Below are 16,437 nucleotides of genomic sequence, written 5' to 3'. Positions count from 1 at the left end.
TAACACTAACAATATATAAAATAATAGATAAATTAATGAAATTTAAATTAAACCTGTGTTCAGACGAGTGAGGAGACGAAGGGCACAGTAGACGAGGCAGCAGAGAGACTGCAGGATACCAAGAGGAAGATAGATCAGCTGTTACAAGCAGACCGGGCCAGTGCTCAGGAGATCGAGCAGATCGTACAGGGTAATTTAGCAGCATGGTTAACCCAGCCACTTATAAAGTTATAATGTTGTCGTGTCCTTTATAACTTGACCGCAAGACGATTGCTGTTAAATTTATTAAAACGAGAACACATTTTCTCTTCTGAGATCAGTTTTTGACTCATCTTCTCCATGATACATAACTGGGTTTCTCTCTTCAGATATTAACGCTTTGAGATTACCTCTCAACGAACAAGAGCTATCAGATCTGATTGACCAACTCACTCAGGCTCTGAACGATATCAACCTTGTCAATACTGGTAATATTGTGGGAACCATTTATTTGAAGTATTTAGGACAGAGCTTTTCAGATTAACCGCTAAAAATCGACTTTTCAGCAATATTACGAGTTTACAGTTCTGTCCATAATATTGAGTTGTAATTGTAATGTTTTTCAGATGTGGAGGTGTCACTGCCAGACAAGCAGAGAGTAGCTGACTTGCTGGAGAAAGCTAACAATGTGTCAACAGATGCCAGCGACACACTAGACTCCATCCTCGAGGCCACCTCGGCTCTCAGAGACTTTGATGAGAACTACCAGGCTGCCCAGGAACTGCTGGGATCTACCTCTGAAGTTGTTAACGATGGGTGGAATGATATTGGCGAGGTTGGTAGAAATTAAAAATGGTGGAATATGATATTGGATATGATGTTAACAATAAATGGGATACTGTTTGACCCTACATAGTGCATACCAATTAACTGAGCTGTTACAGATTGAGAAGAATAAGGATGCAGCTGAAACGTCCAGAGAAGGACTGGAGGACGCCCTGGATGAGCTGGAGCGAGAACTGCAACTACTACTGGCTGATATCAGCAGTGGAGATACTATCGCTCAGAACGCTCAGGCAGAGATAGATGAGGCCGGAGGGACTGTACAGGATAACGAGGAGCAGGTTAGTGACTGTAGTTATATGTTGTGATATATCTTTCATTAGCGGAGATAGCTAGTCTCACAAATCACGCAGAATTTTACACTATACATGTTTATTGTTATTGTATCGTATATTTGTATATTCTGAGTAAACACTGTCTGGTCTCTTCGAGGCCAGTCCCCAATCAGTATCTTAGTTCAACTCTAAATGTAATTGTAAATATAAGCCGTATAACATAGCCCTCCTTTTTACCTAGGTATCTCGACTTAAAAAGGATTATGATGATTTAGACGAGCAAATCTCTGAGAAGGAGGAAGAAATAGCAGAACAGTTGTCAGACACTGAGGAAGTGGCTCGGAGGAGTGATGAAGTTGAATCTGCTATCAACGAGAAATTAACCGACGTTGGAGATCTCACTGAGAAGTTCGTAATTTTGTTTTTTCTTGTTTATCTTAAAGCTGCGTTCTCAGATATTCTGTTGTTTTTCAAGGTTTTTATCAAGTTAGTTACAAATGTTTCTCATTTTGCCCAATCTGCATATAACTTATAACTTATAGATTATATTAACTTATATTAACTTATAACTTAAATTAACTTATAACTTATATTAACTTATAACTTATATTAACTTATAGCTTATATTAACTTATGATCTCCAGGTACGTAACTCAGCAGCGAACTCTGGTAGACCTCAACTCGGAGTTGGATGCGCTAGAAGAGAAACTTGACGCTATCATGGAGCGAATAAATGTGAAAGCAACTTATCACGCTCAATGTAAGAACGACATCGCATCCTAATCTTGCAGTACACGGTGGTGTTACTTGTATCATAATTTCGTGGGCTCTCGACAAGTTAAAGAAAACTCTTCGGATAGTCTGGAGTATTTGATTGAGGGCCCCACCCAGAGCCCTGACAGGCTATAAGATTTGGGACTAGGTTATCTGCTAGATTTTTATTGAGATTTAAAAATTTTACACGTGACATTCTACTTGTAGCCTGAGAATGTCTCCTATTCCTAAATGAAAACCTATTTATTCAGATTAGCGACTCTAGAATTGTCGTAAATTTTACTTTTAGTCACGATTTCTCATTTCTATGATTACTTTTCCCTATATTTTTATCATGTTAATAAAGATTTGAATTTATGTTTTGATAGTTTGGAATCCGGATTCTGATAAATTATAATCATACATCAAAGAATCTTCGGGGCAGACTTGGATTTTTTATTTTTGTACTTAACACTATAGCACTAGCAGTATTATCAGTAACAAGTAAAACATTAAACATAAAACATACTGTTTTATGCCACACTATTTTTCTAGATTTTTACAATAAACTTTTTTGACTTGATACTTTTACCCGTTCCCTTGTATTTTGAAATACTTGACCCATGTAAAGATTTGAAATTGGAAGTATATCTATAATTCAGATTTAATTCACATAAATTGACTGTGTCTCATTTTAATCAGTAAATGAAAACGAGTGCTGAGTGGAATAACTTGACGGATGTTACTCGTCTAAATTACTTCGAAGTAGCGCGCGCCGGGCCAGACCATTAACAATGGTCAAGGAATAACCAGATCATTCAAATACAGATATCACTTGATCGAGATTGGAGGACGTCGCTGCTCCGATGCGCTGCGTGAACTATCATTCTTGCTTCGCATATATCACAGTGCTGGCAAGCACGACCGTTGCATTTATTGTGGGTATACTATGTACCCCATTTACTATTATACCCCCTTTACTATTATACCCCCTTTACTATTATACCCCCTTTGCTACACGTTACAAGTCTCTTTCGTGCACTCGAAGCGTGCACTCCGACCGGAGGCGGCGGCCGAAGGCCGCCGCCTCCGGCAGGAGTTTTTCAGGCATTAAGACTCATCGGAAGTCGTTCAGCAGATTTATTTTTAGTTCAAAACATTCTAATTTGATGTCAAAGATGACAGGAATAAAAAATAGTTATGTTGAGATTTTTAAGAAATTTGCATAAAATACTTGCCAGCACTGTTATACGAAATTCGGTAAAAAACCCAAAATCGCCATATTCAGGTGCCTTAAAAACCATGTTAAAATTGAGTTAGAGATCTGAAATTTTTCAGGGCGTCTAGACGTTGACCAAATCGACTGCAAAAAAAGTTTCAGGTCTCAGGATCATCGGGAAATGGGTTTTCTAGAACCCCTGTTTTACGATAGATTGTCGTGATACATACATATATACACATATTCAGGGATAGACGCTTTGCCAGTCAATTGTAGCCTGTATTTAATTGTCCATAGATTCAAAAGTATAAAAGATACAGCCATTTCCGACTACAGGTCTTGAAAATAATTGTTTACACTTTAGTTTACATTGTATAAACAAATTATTTGACGTCATGAACACCCCTAATTGATGACGTCATCAAGTTAACCGTTTTTAAGACTTGATTTTTGACAAAGTAATAACTTTTAAAAATGATTTTAAACCATCAAAAAGTAATTGTATTCAAAATCTGAGGACATTTTAACTTAGATAATTGTTCAAGCATTCTGAAAATCTACCGGAAAGTTTTTCTAGCTTGCTCCTTCATAAAGATATTCGTCATTGAAGTTTGTGCTTTTTTGAAGAATTATTTTATAAAAACGTCAATTTTGCGATTTAGTATTCTCTGGTGTTGGGCCATGCCTTGGGTTGTGGAGCTCAGTTCTGCTTCCTATAGGTATAAATTGTGCATTAGGCTAGTTTTAAAGTTGAAAATCGAAAATTTGCACACGTGGGGACACGCCCAAATTGATAGAAAATTGCTAAAATCACTGAAAATTGCTGTTTTCGTCATTTTCAGTCAACTTTAGAGTGCCGTTGTGATTACAGTTCTTCTTGAAATACTTTGAAACTTTGCATGCTTATCAAGCTATATATAAAACAATTACATGCAAAAATTTACGGCGATTCAATATTGGATGCGCACGCAACGTCCGCTCAAAGTTTGCACGTGCGAAAGGTGAGAATTTTGCTCATTCGCGATTTCCAACAAATTCTGCTTTTTAATGTCATTATATATGAATTTAATGCCAACTTGAATGAGTATAAAGTGGCATATTCAGTCAGTGATCGACCGATATGCTTACCTAAACACAAGGAAATGTTTTTAAAGGAAAAATTTCGAAATCGTTGAAACTTCCTCCTTATTAATATTAATGAAGATATCAGTTTATATTTCGACTTTATAAAGTACCCTGACATTATAATCAAAAAGAGATGATATTTTACCAAAACCCATAATCATGGGTAGAGTGGACCGCTGCCAGTGTCTCTCTTTACCAAACAAAAGGAAATGATATTAATTTGATTGACCGTTCTCAAATGCAAAATGATACCGAGAATGAAATCGGTCCCTCGCTTTTCCCATTCATTTACAATTGTAATAGATTAAGAAGAACTACCCAAAGGCATCTGTGGGGGAAAGCGAGCGACCGATTTCATTCTCGGTATCATTTTGCATTTAAGTAGGGGGTGCACCATAAAAATAAACTTGCTCGGATTTTTAAAATTTTTGTACCATTTTTTTCTAGAGACTGTGAGAATTTTCACAATACCAAATTTGTCATACCTTTTTGGAAAGATCAGTGAGTTTCGCCTATGTGCCATATTTGATGGTGCGCGGCTTTTGGAGCAAAATTAGCTGTAAAAGTCGCGTAATTTGACCAAATTTGACCAAATTCGTTGATTTTTGTCGTATTATTTGGATATATCTTCAGTTCCTTGAATGAGATCATTCTGAAAATAGGCGACGACCTTCCAATAGGGCTTTTACAACTGTCCGAAAAATTTGGTGGATATCGGAGTTGATATAGTGATGAAAATGGGGCAAAATACGATGCTTTTAGCTGTAACATAATGTCTGATGGTTGGATATGCTTTAAACTTTTCGGACACTTTCCTTGTAAGTCTATGATTAAGCTCACCAATTTTTGTTGCAATCGAAGGTCGGGAAGGATAATTAATATCTATTTGTTTGAAGAAAATTGTGCTGGCCGAAATTAGGGCTAAAAAACCATCCTTGATCCTACAGTCGGCACGCGCGGCTCACTGTCGATGGCGCACTACCTAATTTAAGAACGGTCAATCAAATTAATATCATTTCCTTTTGTTTGGTAAAGAGAGACACTGGCAGCGGTCCACTCTACCCATGATTATGGGTTTTGGTAAAATCTATATAATAATAATAATATAATAATATATAATACAATATATTTGATTGACGATGTCAACCCTTATCCAGATCGTTGCTCTGCTTCGCAAAACAACGATCTCGTCTCTTTGATGCAAAGCAAGAATAATAGTTTGCGGCGAAGTCCTCCAACGCATATATCGGAAGATCGTCGTCTTGCTTCGCATCGCAACTATCTCGAAGGTGGAAGGGTTGACAATGACTGATGACATAGTATAGCGTCGTCAATCAAGATCGAGACAGTTCTTCGCCAGGGAAGCATTCAGAATTTTAACCCTATGTCCTGATATGTGGGGTAATTCGGAATCAGCGTTCGAAAAATATATCCCCAGGAAACCTTACTGATACTGATAGGAGCCTAACTTCGAAAGTAAAAGAAATAGAAAGTGCTGGTTTTCAACTAAATGTTCGTTTCGTAAAACTTGTAGGTTTACAACCTACTATGACGCGCGCCGAGTTGGACTCGTCGACGGTCCGGCCTAATAAATGGAACATATATTATACGAGTATCAGTATCACCCGTTAACGTAAAACTAAAATTACCTCCCCAGGAGGAAAATTAGGGACATTATAGATTTTGAATTATCGCGAAAAGTTTTGATTGACGGTGTCAACCCATTGAGATCGTTGCTCTGCGAAGCAGAGCAACGATCGACGAAACAAAAATGCTAGTTTGCGCGTCGAAGCGGCGAAGTCCTCCAACGAAAAGTTTTATTTCGAGCCTTATAAAAGTGCGCAGCTTTAACTTGTTCTCTGATTGACTGTATTGTATTACGTGGTACGTGGTGCAATTGCATTTTTGGAATGTTTGAAGCGTGCAAATGCAATTAACTGTTTAAGCGCGCGCGGAGCTCAACAAGCTGTGAAGATGCAATCACATGAAGTAATATCGCCAGCCAGTAAAGTTTGCTGGGTTGATCCAAATCATAGTTTCAACTGTTGAGGGTCCTTTTGGAAAAGATTTTAAAATCGAGAGTGCTGAGTGATTCAGCACGCTCATCAGTCACGCAGTACGCGTAGATTTATATTATTATGGCTATAATCAATAATGTTTGATACATTTTGCGGCGCGCGCTTCGCGCGCGAAAAGTGGCATGCAACGTACGTCATGAATAGAAGGCTATGTGAACTAATTTACAATTTATAGGGGATGGGCCCATTTTAGTGTTTTCCTATTCGATCCTAACTGAAGCACATGCTGCAGGCGCGCTATATCTTTTATATACTCTGTTAAGTTCATTTGTACAGTTTTCCTGACATTCGAAATGTTTTGAATGGCTTTTGCCCTGCGTTCAGATCAATGATAGTTGAAACAATAAGTTTAGTATCGAAATTTTGGAGACTCGTCAGTGTTAGTTTCAGCGATGCTAATTACCGAGAAAATGTGGTCAATAAAAAGATTCAATGTTTGTTTTGTTACCACTTGATGAAGTAGGCGTTCCTACTAAATCGCTCGCCCAAATTTTAAGAAAATTCTTGTAAAAAGGCCCTTTTGGTATGAAATTGATTTAAATCGGTGTATTTTTGGACACTGATTCCGAATCACCCCCTTGACGTAGGGTAAAGATGCTTCCCTGGAGAGTTATGGGCAAAAAACCGTTTTGGTCACGTGACAGGCTAGTAAAACATGAATTCGATTGTTTAGGTATATTGTGGATGAATGATTGGTCAGATTACAAGAGATTTGGAGCTCCTTGTCTACTCGGGTAAAACAGTTTGTAGAGCAGTCCTGACACAGTTCTAGACTATTTGAATTTTGTAAATGGCTCCATCTTCACATACACCCTCATCATCTTAAAATCTGATTGTTTCTATGAAGGCCAAGGAGTGGTGAAAAAGCATATTGTGTATAGAAAGAATTGTAGGCAGTATCCAACCAGCCCGACACCTGTTCGCAAGCAGGTGTTCGCGGGCAGCTTGTCCGTCAACAGCTGTTCATGATGGTTAGCAGATCATGTGACTGCATACCAATCATGAAATAGAATGGTATGTATGAATGGTATCTTTGTTGCAATTAGTTATGACTAGCAATGCAATTAATACGGCCTAAGCGGTATATAAATAAGGCGTCATTTTATTATTATTATTAATTGTAGCGTAGTAAATTGCTAGACCAAATTATTAATTTCGAGTTAAATGTGGTATCTTGAATGTTTAAACTTGTTCCGATTATGATAATTATTATTAATATATTGCATGATGCAAACTGATCTCGAGAGCAGTGGTTTAACGTGGCCTGTTGGTGCCAACCCGCATAAAAAGCGCCCCCTGTTGGTGCCCCCTCCCCTCTTAAAGTAGAAACGTTAAATTAATGAATTGTAATTGATTGATGTGTAATATTTAGGCCCGTGGCCAGTTTTCACATTAAAAAAAAAAAAAAAAAAAAAAAAAAAAAAAACGTTAAATAGGCCCCTGCTTCCAAGATCGTATTGCACAGGGAAGCCTGCCCTCCGAGATCGCACTACAAGGGCCAGGGGGAGCCCCTCATGTATCGAGGGGTGGGTGGGGACAGCAAAAAACCGATAAACATTTTCGGTTCATAATGATGAGGGCAACATGAAACGTAAATATAAGTAATTTCCAGGACATTTTATCTGTCCATGCCAATGTCTGTCAATGTCTGTTGTCTCATTGAATCCAAAAAGGACAGGACATTGGCGGACGTGTCGCCCCCTTGTGTTTCTAGAGCCAATTGCGCAGTTTTGCTAGTATCTCAGTGAAGTTTTTCAAAATTGTCCCACTTTCAAACAACGACTGGGCGCCCCCTAAGATGGCATCCCCCTTGCACAGCGGGGTCGGCAGGGTCCTTTATTATGCCACTGCTTGTAAGGTAGCTTAATTGTTGAACAAGCCTTGACAGCGTTGATTGAAATTTGCGTGTGATGATGTGAACCAACCCTGCTTGAAATGTTGTGAAACCTCCTTGATTCAGTGTCTGTGTACTGTTATGTGGCAAAAAGAAATGTCAAACAGTATATATATACAATAAATTAAATCAAGTGATGCAATTGGCAGAGCACAATCGTAAATCCTGAGCAATAGATATCATCTATCCCTCGTAGCTCTTCTCCTCAGGTATCAGGTTGAAGGAGACATTGGATATAGGGGCAGTCCATGCCTTCTTTGCCTTTCCACGTACACCTCTAACTTCTACTAGCACACTCCTCATTGTATCCATGCTCAGGCGTGTCCTGATGTTACACATCACCTGGCTGTAGTCCTCCTTTGTCTTGGTGGCTATCAACACAGCAAGTCTCCTTATGAAACGCTTGGCCTCCGGTGCCATTCCTCCTGTAGTGGTAAATACAAGGGGGACGAATGACCCTTTCTCCAATTGTAGCACTCGGTTCATGTACTGGTTCTTTTTCTCATTCTCGTGCAGAGTGTAGAGCTGTGGCATGGTCTTTCCTTGATATGTAGGCGATTTAGGATTGAAAATGTGCACATCAAAGAAAGTCCTCTCAAATGTGCTCCACACTCCTCTTGCTGATATATCAAGCCTAGCCTTATCAGCATTGTTGCCCTTTTGTTGGAAGTTGGCCGATTCTAAAGGTGTTAAAAGGGGCTCAATCCTCACATCCTTGGTCACCAGCCTAAGGTATTCAGCAACGGAGTCTCTCACGTTGTTATGACGGTAGTTCACATACCCCTCTCTTACAGTTGAGGATATGATTGTGATCATTCTTGGATCCACAATCGCAGAATCTTGGGGTGTTAGGGATGTCCCAACCATACCGGAGATGAACAGCGTCTCTGAAGTCTTGCTCGCTGTAAGCATACCCTAGCTGTTGAATGGGGAGACATGTTAGCCAAGCTCCTGACCCATGCTCTTGTACCAGCTGCAATGACTCCCTGGTATTCTCATCCACTTCACTCATTATCTCAGCAAGCTCCTTCTTCAAGCGTAATTCTTTAACCACTGTTATGTGGTCATATGATCTCCTAACTAACCATCATGTCATAAGTTGTTCGCGAATATGTGTTCCAGGACAAGCTGTCTTTAAAAGTTGTCTTATAAAGTTGTCTTTAAGTTCAATTTGTTTCATTTTCACCAAATTGACGTTTGATTCAAATATTTTGAAAAACTACGCATGTTCAGTAACCTTTGAATATATATACAGTATTTGTAATGGTCTAAGTTCCTAATACTCGCCAAAGATGGTCCCACTAGTCAATCGTAGGAGGAGAGAAAGCTTAACAACAAATTAGGTGGCTGCATTTTGTTTTGATTTTATTAGGTCTTAGTATTACCTATTTATCCCCATTGTTTTAAAGTTTTAAGAGAACTCTCCTTAAATTATTTTGATTCAGTCGCTCGGATAAGTTTATACCAGGACACTTCAACAAAGACACATACTCTGCCCACAATAAGGGGCCATAATTGTTTCAATTATGTAACTGTATAGAATTATTATTATTAAATTTGAATATAAAAATGGTTTCAACCTTAAGTTTTATGTCTATCATAAATATATCTAGCTTTATTGGTCAATCAAATTGTATAATTTTTTGACCCTCAAACCGTTATTTAGATGATGGAATGACGAAGTAAACTGGGGACAGAAAACAGTTCATTAGACAAGGGCAGACAAGAGAGGGGCTTCAAAATCAAGATTAAAATCAGATTGCAAGATGGCTGCAAATCCCTATAATTATTCCTACATCTTTAAATATATCATTATTGGTGATATGGGCGTTGGTAAGAGTTGCCTTCTCCACCAATTCACTGAAAAGAAGTTCATGGCTGACTGCCCTCATACAATTGGTGTAGAATTCGGAACTCGAATAGTTGAGGTTAGTCCTTATTTAATCTTCATCATTAAAATCTTTGTTAACTTGTGTAAAAAAATCTAGCTGAGTGGCCTAGTGGTTAGAGCTTCTGCCTTCTATGCAGAAGGTTCAGGTTTCGAATCCCAGTGTCACCTAGTCTAGGGAGCAGTTAAGGATCCTTCGGATTTATGCGATCTCCTCGGTTGACTCGGCCGAATGATAGGAAACTTGATTGAGAGTTAAATGAGGAGGGGTGCCCTCTAAAAGATCAATAATCTTCTTAGGATACCGCTTCAGGACATCTACATTGTAGTGTACTGTAAACATAGTACTATTAGCTATTATAATCTATTACTAAATTATCTTAAACTAGGATCGCAATTGCTCATTCAACACCAGACTGGGCAAGGCAATTTTGAATGCACTTGAAAGAACATTGTATTATTTAAAATTGTGTATGTTAACAGGTGTCAGACCAGAAAATAAAGCTGCAGATCTGGGACACTGCAGGTCAGGAGAGGTTCAGGGCGGTGACTAGGAGTTATTACCGTGGTGCTGCTGGAGCCCTTATGGTCTACGATATCACCAGGAGATCCACCTATAATCACCTCAGCAGGTACTGTACGATATCACCAGGAGATCCACCTATAATCACCTCACTATAATGAAGTTATCTGATGATTATAACTTAGATATAAGTTATAACATCCTACTAGAGATTGGGTGTACATGTTCATTATTTCCTTTCTACTTTATATTTTAACTAGGGGCTAGGTGGCCCACTGGTTAGAGCTTTCCCCTTCTTCTGTGTAATCCCAGTGTCACCTAGTCTAGGGGCCGGGGTAGCTAAGGATCCATTGTGTAAACGACAACCATCCGTGACATGAAACCTTAAGTTGGACAATAACATCGTTTACTTTGTCACGCCTGTAGAAAGCTGCTGTTATTAGTTGAGCACTTTGCTGAAAGGAGAAACAAACACGCTTGTATAATGGGGGGGGGGGGGGGGGGGTGTCACGTCCGTCTATGTCCGCTTGTCTCATAGAATCCAAAAAGGACAGGACATAGGCGGACATAGACGGACATAGGCGGACATAGGCGGACATTAATGGACACCTAAATTGCTAAATAAAAAGTTCAATTTTTGCTGTTATAGGGGGATCATGTTTTTTGTCCGTTCGGTACCCTATATTTTCAAAACGGACAAAAAATAGAGCGGACAAAAATGGACAAAAACGGACAAAAATGGAAATAACATTTAGATGCTTCCTCCTCCTACTCTTCCTCCTCCTCCCCCTGGCCCCTGGGTCTTCCTGATCTTCCTCAGTCCTCTTCCTCCTCCCCTCCTCAGTCCTCCTCCTACTCCTCCTCCTCGTCCTCAGTCCTCCTCATCAGTCCTCAACAGTCCTTCTCCTCCCCAGTCCTCCTCCTCCTCCTGAGTCCTACTCCTGGGTCCTCCTCCTGGGTCCTCCTCCTCATCCTTCTCCTCAGTCCTCCATCCTCCTCCTCAGTCCTCCGCCAGTCCCCCTCCTCCTCCTCCTATTCAGTCCTCCTCCTCCTCCTCCTCCTTCTCAGTCCTCCTCAGTCCTCCTCCTCCTCCTGAGTCCTCCTCCTCTTCCCTCTCAGTCATCCTCCTCAGCCATCCTCCTCAGTCCTCCTCAGTCCTTCTCCTCAGTCCTCCTCCTCCCCAGTCCTCTCCCAGTCCCCCTCCTTCTCTTCCTCCTATTAAGTCCTCCTCCTCCTCCTCCTCCTCAGTTCTCCTCAGTCCTCCTTCTCATTTCTCCTAAGTCCTCCTCCTCCTGAGTCCTCCTGAGTCCTCCTCCTGAGTCCTCCTCCTCCTCCCTCTCAGTCATCCTCCTCAGTCATCCTCCTCAGCCATCCTCCCCAGCCATCCTCCTCAGCCATCCTCCTCAGTACTCCTCAGTCCTCCTCCTTCTCAGTCATCTACAGTCCTCCTCCTCAGTCCTCCTCAGTCCCCCTCCTCCTCCTGGGTCCTCCTCCTGGGTCCTCCTCCTAGGTCCTCCTGGGTCTTCCTGATCCTCCCCAGTCCTCTTCCTCCTCCCCTCCTCAGTCCTCCACCTACTCCTTCTCCTCGTCCTCAGTCCTCCTCATCAGTCCTCAACAGTTCTCCTCCTCCTGGGGCCTTTTCCTGGGTCCTCCTCCTGGGTCCTCCTCCTCCTGGGTCCTCCTCCTCCTGGGTCCTCCTCCTCCTGGGTCCTCCTCCTCCTGGGTCCTGCTTCTCCTCCTCAGTCAGTCAGTCCTTCTCCTCCTCCTCCTCAGTCCTCTTCCTCCTCTTCCTCCTCCTCCTCCCTCTCAGTCATCCTCCTCAGCCATCCTCCTCAGCCAATAGCCATCCTCCTCAGTCCTCCTCCTTCTCAGTCCTCCTGAGTCCTCCTGAGTCCTCCTCCTCCTGAGTCATCCTCCTCAGTTCTCCTCCTCCTCCTCCTAGGTCCTCCTTATGGGTCCTCCTCCTCCTGAGTCTTCCTGATCCTTCTCCTCCCTCTCAGTCATCCTCCTCAGTCATCCTCCTCAGCCATCCTCCTCAGCCATCCTTCTCAGCCATCCTCCTCAGTACTCTTCAGTACTCTTCAGTCCTCAAAATGTTTGTCCGCTAATGTCCACCAATGTCCGCTAATGTCCACCAATGTCCATCCAAGTCCGCCAATGTCCGTCCGGGTCCGCCAATGTCCGTCCGAGTCCGCAATGAATAAACTCGTTATGCTTCATATCTCGGTCATCTGAGAAGCTACAGTTCTAATTCTTTCAGGACAAACGTAATTCGAATGGCCAAACACAATTCAATAACATTTAGCTTGATCCGACTATCAAAACTATCAAATAAATGTGAAAATTAACCTCCATTTGAAAAAAATGAACGCAAATATTTTTCGAGTTGACAAATTCCTCGAACCAGTGGAAGTATTTAAATTGGGCACTCAGTGACTGAGCTATAAAGGCCAACGTATGGGTACTGACTTTTGGCCCACCCTGTAATTTTGAGCATTTTGGAATAGCTAGCTAGCTGTAGCTATGCGCATGTTTCCACTCTAACTACTCCAAAAGTGCATTAATATGATAATTTCAACTTTACAATCCTAAAGGAAACTTTATCTGTGCTCAGCTATGTTTTGTTCAATAAGCTCCATTTTAATCGTTTCAATAATATCTAATCTTGTGTGAGTTTTTTACTTTGAATTGATAACACTTATTATATATATATTTTTGAGTAAACATTGGCTGGTACTTCGGGCCGGTCCCTAACAAAAAAGCAGGATCTCCAGTCCTTTTAATGTCCCTGGGCTTTTGTGCAGCTTAGTGTCCTTTATTTGTGCTTCCACGATTTCATGGTACTGTATAATAAATTGAAATCTGGCAGTTATTGATATGATAATTAAATATCATCGCGGATATTTTCTACCTTGAAAGAGTTCCATCACGAAAATTAGTTCGGAATTTTCGAAGTCAATACTTGAATTATACAAGTGAAGTAATGTGATGGTTAGATTGAATTGTGGGGAGGGTGAATGTTTCATAGAGTCAAAAAAGTACAAAAGCGGACATTGGCACACACTTCCTATCGAAAACAAACCCAAATTCCTGACATAGTTGAAGCAAACCAAAGTAGACAAGGGGGGAATTGGATTATCACATGTTTACTTCCAAGGAGTAATTCAAGGGGGACCTTAACCCCATCGGTCATCATTGATGCCCATTGCCCATGCCCATTTGACCAAAAGTCAAGGAATAAATAAGCAAAATGGGCATCATTTTCATCATTTTTCGGTCGAAATCGAAAGAACAAAAATCTGATATCCTACTAATCCCCACTATACTCTATTATTATCCCTACTCTACTATTACTACTAAGTTACTGCCTACTACTCTAGTTACCCTGTCTTGACTACCTTTTGATTGGGAAGCTAGTTGAACTTTATTATTTTATTATGGACACATTGGATCTCTGTTAATAACAATTTTTGACATCTGTTGTAATACAGTAATGTATGTGATTTTCGCGTTTTTCCTCATTTATTCTGATCATGGATATTGATTGATACTAAGATTTTCACATTTATGAGAGTTTTTGAATTTTGGTCGCGTAATTTTGATTTTATTTGATTTTTGAACAAAATCTTTATTTAATTAGATTTCACTTTTTTTTTGACCAGTGGCTTACAAGCTTCTGGGTCCTGTTTTGAATTTTTTTGAGTGGATTGTTAGGGCCCTGGCATTTGCCGACAAAGCGGTTTTTATTTTTATGTTTTATAATCCTGTTGATTTGTATATACCGTTTTGAAAATTTTTCAAATCTAAAAAAAAAATCTAATCTATTAAGCTGAAATATAGCTGTACTCGTTAGTAGATGCAGTGTTTAGAGTTGAGAAATAACGCTGACTTACTTTTCAGTTGGTTGACGGACGCTAGAAATCTGACGAATCCTAATACAGTAATCTTTCTAATCGGCAATAAGAGCGATTTGGATGCTCAAAGGGACGTGACGCGCGAAGAGGCTGAGCTTTTTGCAGAAGAAAACGGGCTTATATTTTTGGAAACTTCTGCTAGGACTGGTAAGTTGTCTAACTAGCTCACTTTATTATACACAGTTTGTTGTTAAAATTAGTTCTCATCATTATGCCAAGTGTTCATCTAACAGGAAGTGCGCTCTTATTACGTCACTACAGAATAGATAGCTGCTATATGTATGTCTAGTAGATTGATCTGATCCAACAAATGAGACTAAAGTTAGTATACGAACATGTGCCAGATTGCAATACAATTTTGTGCGTGTTAATTAAAAATTGTTAATTAAAATGTATTAATCAGGTGAAAATGTAGAAGAAGCGTTTCTGGAGACAGCAAGGAGGATCTACCAGAGTATACAGGACGGATCTCTGGAGTTGAACGCGGCAGAGAGTGGTGTCCAACACAAACCAACACCCATTAAAGTGGGTAACGAAGAGGGACAACCCGCCGATCGAAACTGTTCCTGCTAGGAACCTTCAGCTTTCATGTGGCGTGATGACGTCATAAATCGGCGTGACGTCATCAAATCACGAAAACCCGACTTTGTAGCGTTGGTGCTGATTTCACTGGGTCAAATGATATGATTACTTATATATTTTTGTGTTGAATTTGAATACTGTTATAATACTACATGTTCTAATATTGAGGTTCTCAGAAAATATACTTCTATTCCTCTGGCTAAAAAACACATGTTTCGATTAACGCATTAATTTCCCTACAATAACCGGTCTCTGTGACAACTAATAGATCTGAATACTGGTTGGAATGTGATTAGCCTGCCAGCATTGACCAATCAAAACTCATTGTCACATGTCACGTGTCAAATCACCGGTATCCAGACCTATTAATTAATTAATTATTGTTAACGTAATTATATGAGCTAGAGATAGATTTCCTCTTTATTCACAAACGAAACTGAGTCATTTCAAAAAGAAGGAGAATAATGAGGTTATTTGATAAATTGCTTTTATTCCCCAAATTGTTTCGAGCTTGTTCTTAACTGATCTTTTGGTTTTCACTGTTGACAAAATAAACTCGTAATATTGCGCGATCTTGCTACCTCTACTCCGTTTTTGTATTAAAACATTTGGAATATGATATTGCGTTTACAGTATGAATTAAGATCTGATATTTTATCTTGTTCCATAGTTGGTTTGGCAGAAAAGGAATGTAAAATTTAAAAACGGTCAATATACACATTACTCGACTGGCAGAGTGACAATTTGCTACTTGGGTAACTGCCAACTAGGTATTGTTCTTCAAATTATTCATCATCAATTAATTGTGAGAGGATATACTTTTTAGATTATGTTATGTACCTTTGTGCCTTTTTGTATGAGACGAAGTTATTGAATGTTATCATTTCGTAGATGAAGTTTTGTTTCCTCAAGTTTCAGACTCCGAGTGAAAGATTGGGAAGATTATTTTGAAAATTCAGTTGTTACCTGATTTTTATAAATAAAATGGACAGTGTTATCATAGATAATTTGATACGCATCCCTTAATAATTTAATCTCAATGCACTCAAATTTATCTTCACATTTTGAAAATTCACCCAATTTTAAGATGGTCTACATATTATAGAGTGATGTTTCTTTAGCAGCTAAATATTTACGGTTGTTATTTACCAGTCAGAAAATTGATGATAATTTTAACGACAACTTTAGATTGTTGTGAGTCGATTAATCAATGTTGAATTGTGTACTGGTTATGCAAATTCAGTCTATTGTTATAAATTTCTGTGTATTAATTTTACATTCAGACGGTTAAATAGACTTCAAATATTTTCTTGATTCTTATCGGTTGTGTATTGATAAGAGACTTTATATCTAACCCAGAAGTT

At 39.6% G+C, this 16,437-nt stretch overlaps 3 protein-coding genes across 3 annotated transcripts in view; 2 read left to right on the top strand and 1 right to left on the bottom strand.

Moving 5' to 3' along the window:
• Positions 1-2,528, top strand: part of LOC134819719 (uncharacterized) — a 57,614-nt gene extending 55,086 nt beyond the window's left edge. The window contains exons 49-54 of the mRNA XM_063829816.1: positions 64-190; positions 369-467; positions 606-814; positions 924-1,103; positions 1,339-1,505; positions 1,742-2,528. Of these exons, the coding sequence (XP_063685886.1) occupies positions 64-190; positions 369-467; positions 606-814; positions 924-1,103; positions 1,339-1,505; positions 1,742-1,880 (921 nt within the window). The 3' untranslated portion in view covers positions 1,881-2,528. The remainder of the gene's footprint in view (positions 1-63; positions 191-368; positions 468-605; positions 815-923; positions 1,104-1,338; positions 1,506-1,741) is intronic.
• Positions 1-16,437, bottom strand: part of LOC134819666 (zinc finger protein 277-like) — a 324,811-nt gene that overhangs the window by 122,101 nt on the left and 186,273 nt on the right. The window lies entirely within an intron of this gene.
• LOC134819161 (ras-related protein Rab-14-like) lies at positions 9,825-16,434 on the top strand. Its single transcript, XM_063828946.1, has 4 exons — positions 9,825-10,094; positions 10,538-10,686; positions 14,478-14,638; positions 14,895-16,434. The coding sequence occupies exons 1-4, from the start codon at positions 9,933-9,935 to the stop codon at positions 15,062-15,064; spliced, it is 642 nt and encodes a 213-aa protein (XP_063685016.1). The 5' UTR covers positions 9,825-9,932; the 3' UTR covers positions 15,065-16,434.

Source organism: Bolinopsis microptera, chromosome 8 (genome assembly GCF_026151205.1).
Source record: "Bolinopsis microptera isolate Bmic1 chromosome 8, MBARI_Bmic_1.0, whole genome shotgun sequence".
NCBI classification, from domain to species: domain Eukaryota; kingdom Metazoa; phylum Ctenophora; class Tentaculata; order Lobata; family Bolinopsidae; genus Bolinopsis; species Bolinopsis microptera.
This window is presented reverse-complemented; position numbering and strand designations above follow the sequence as displayed.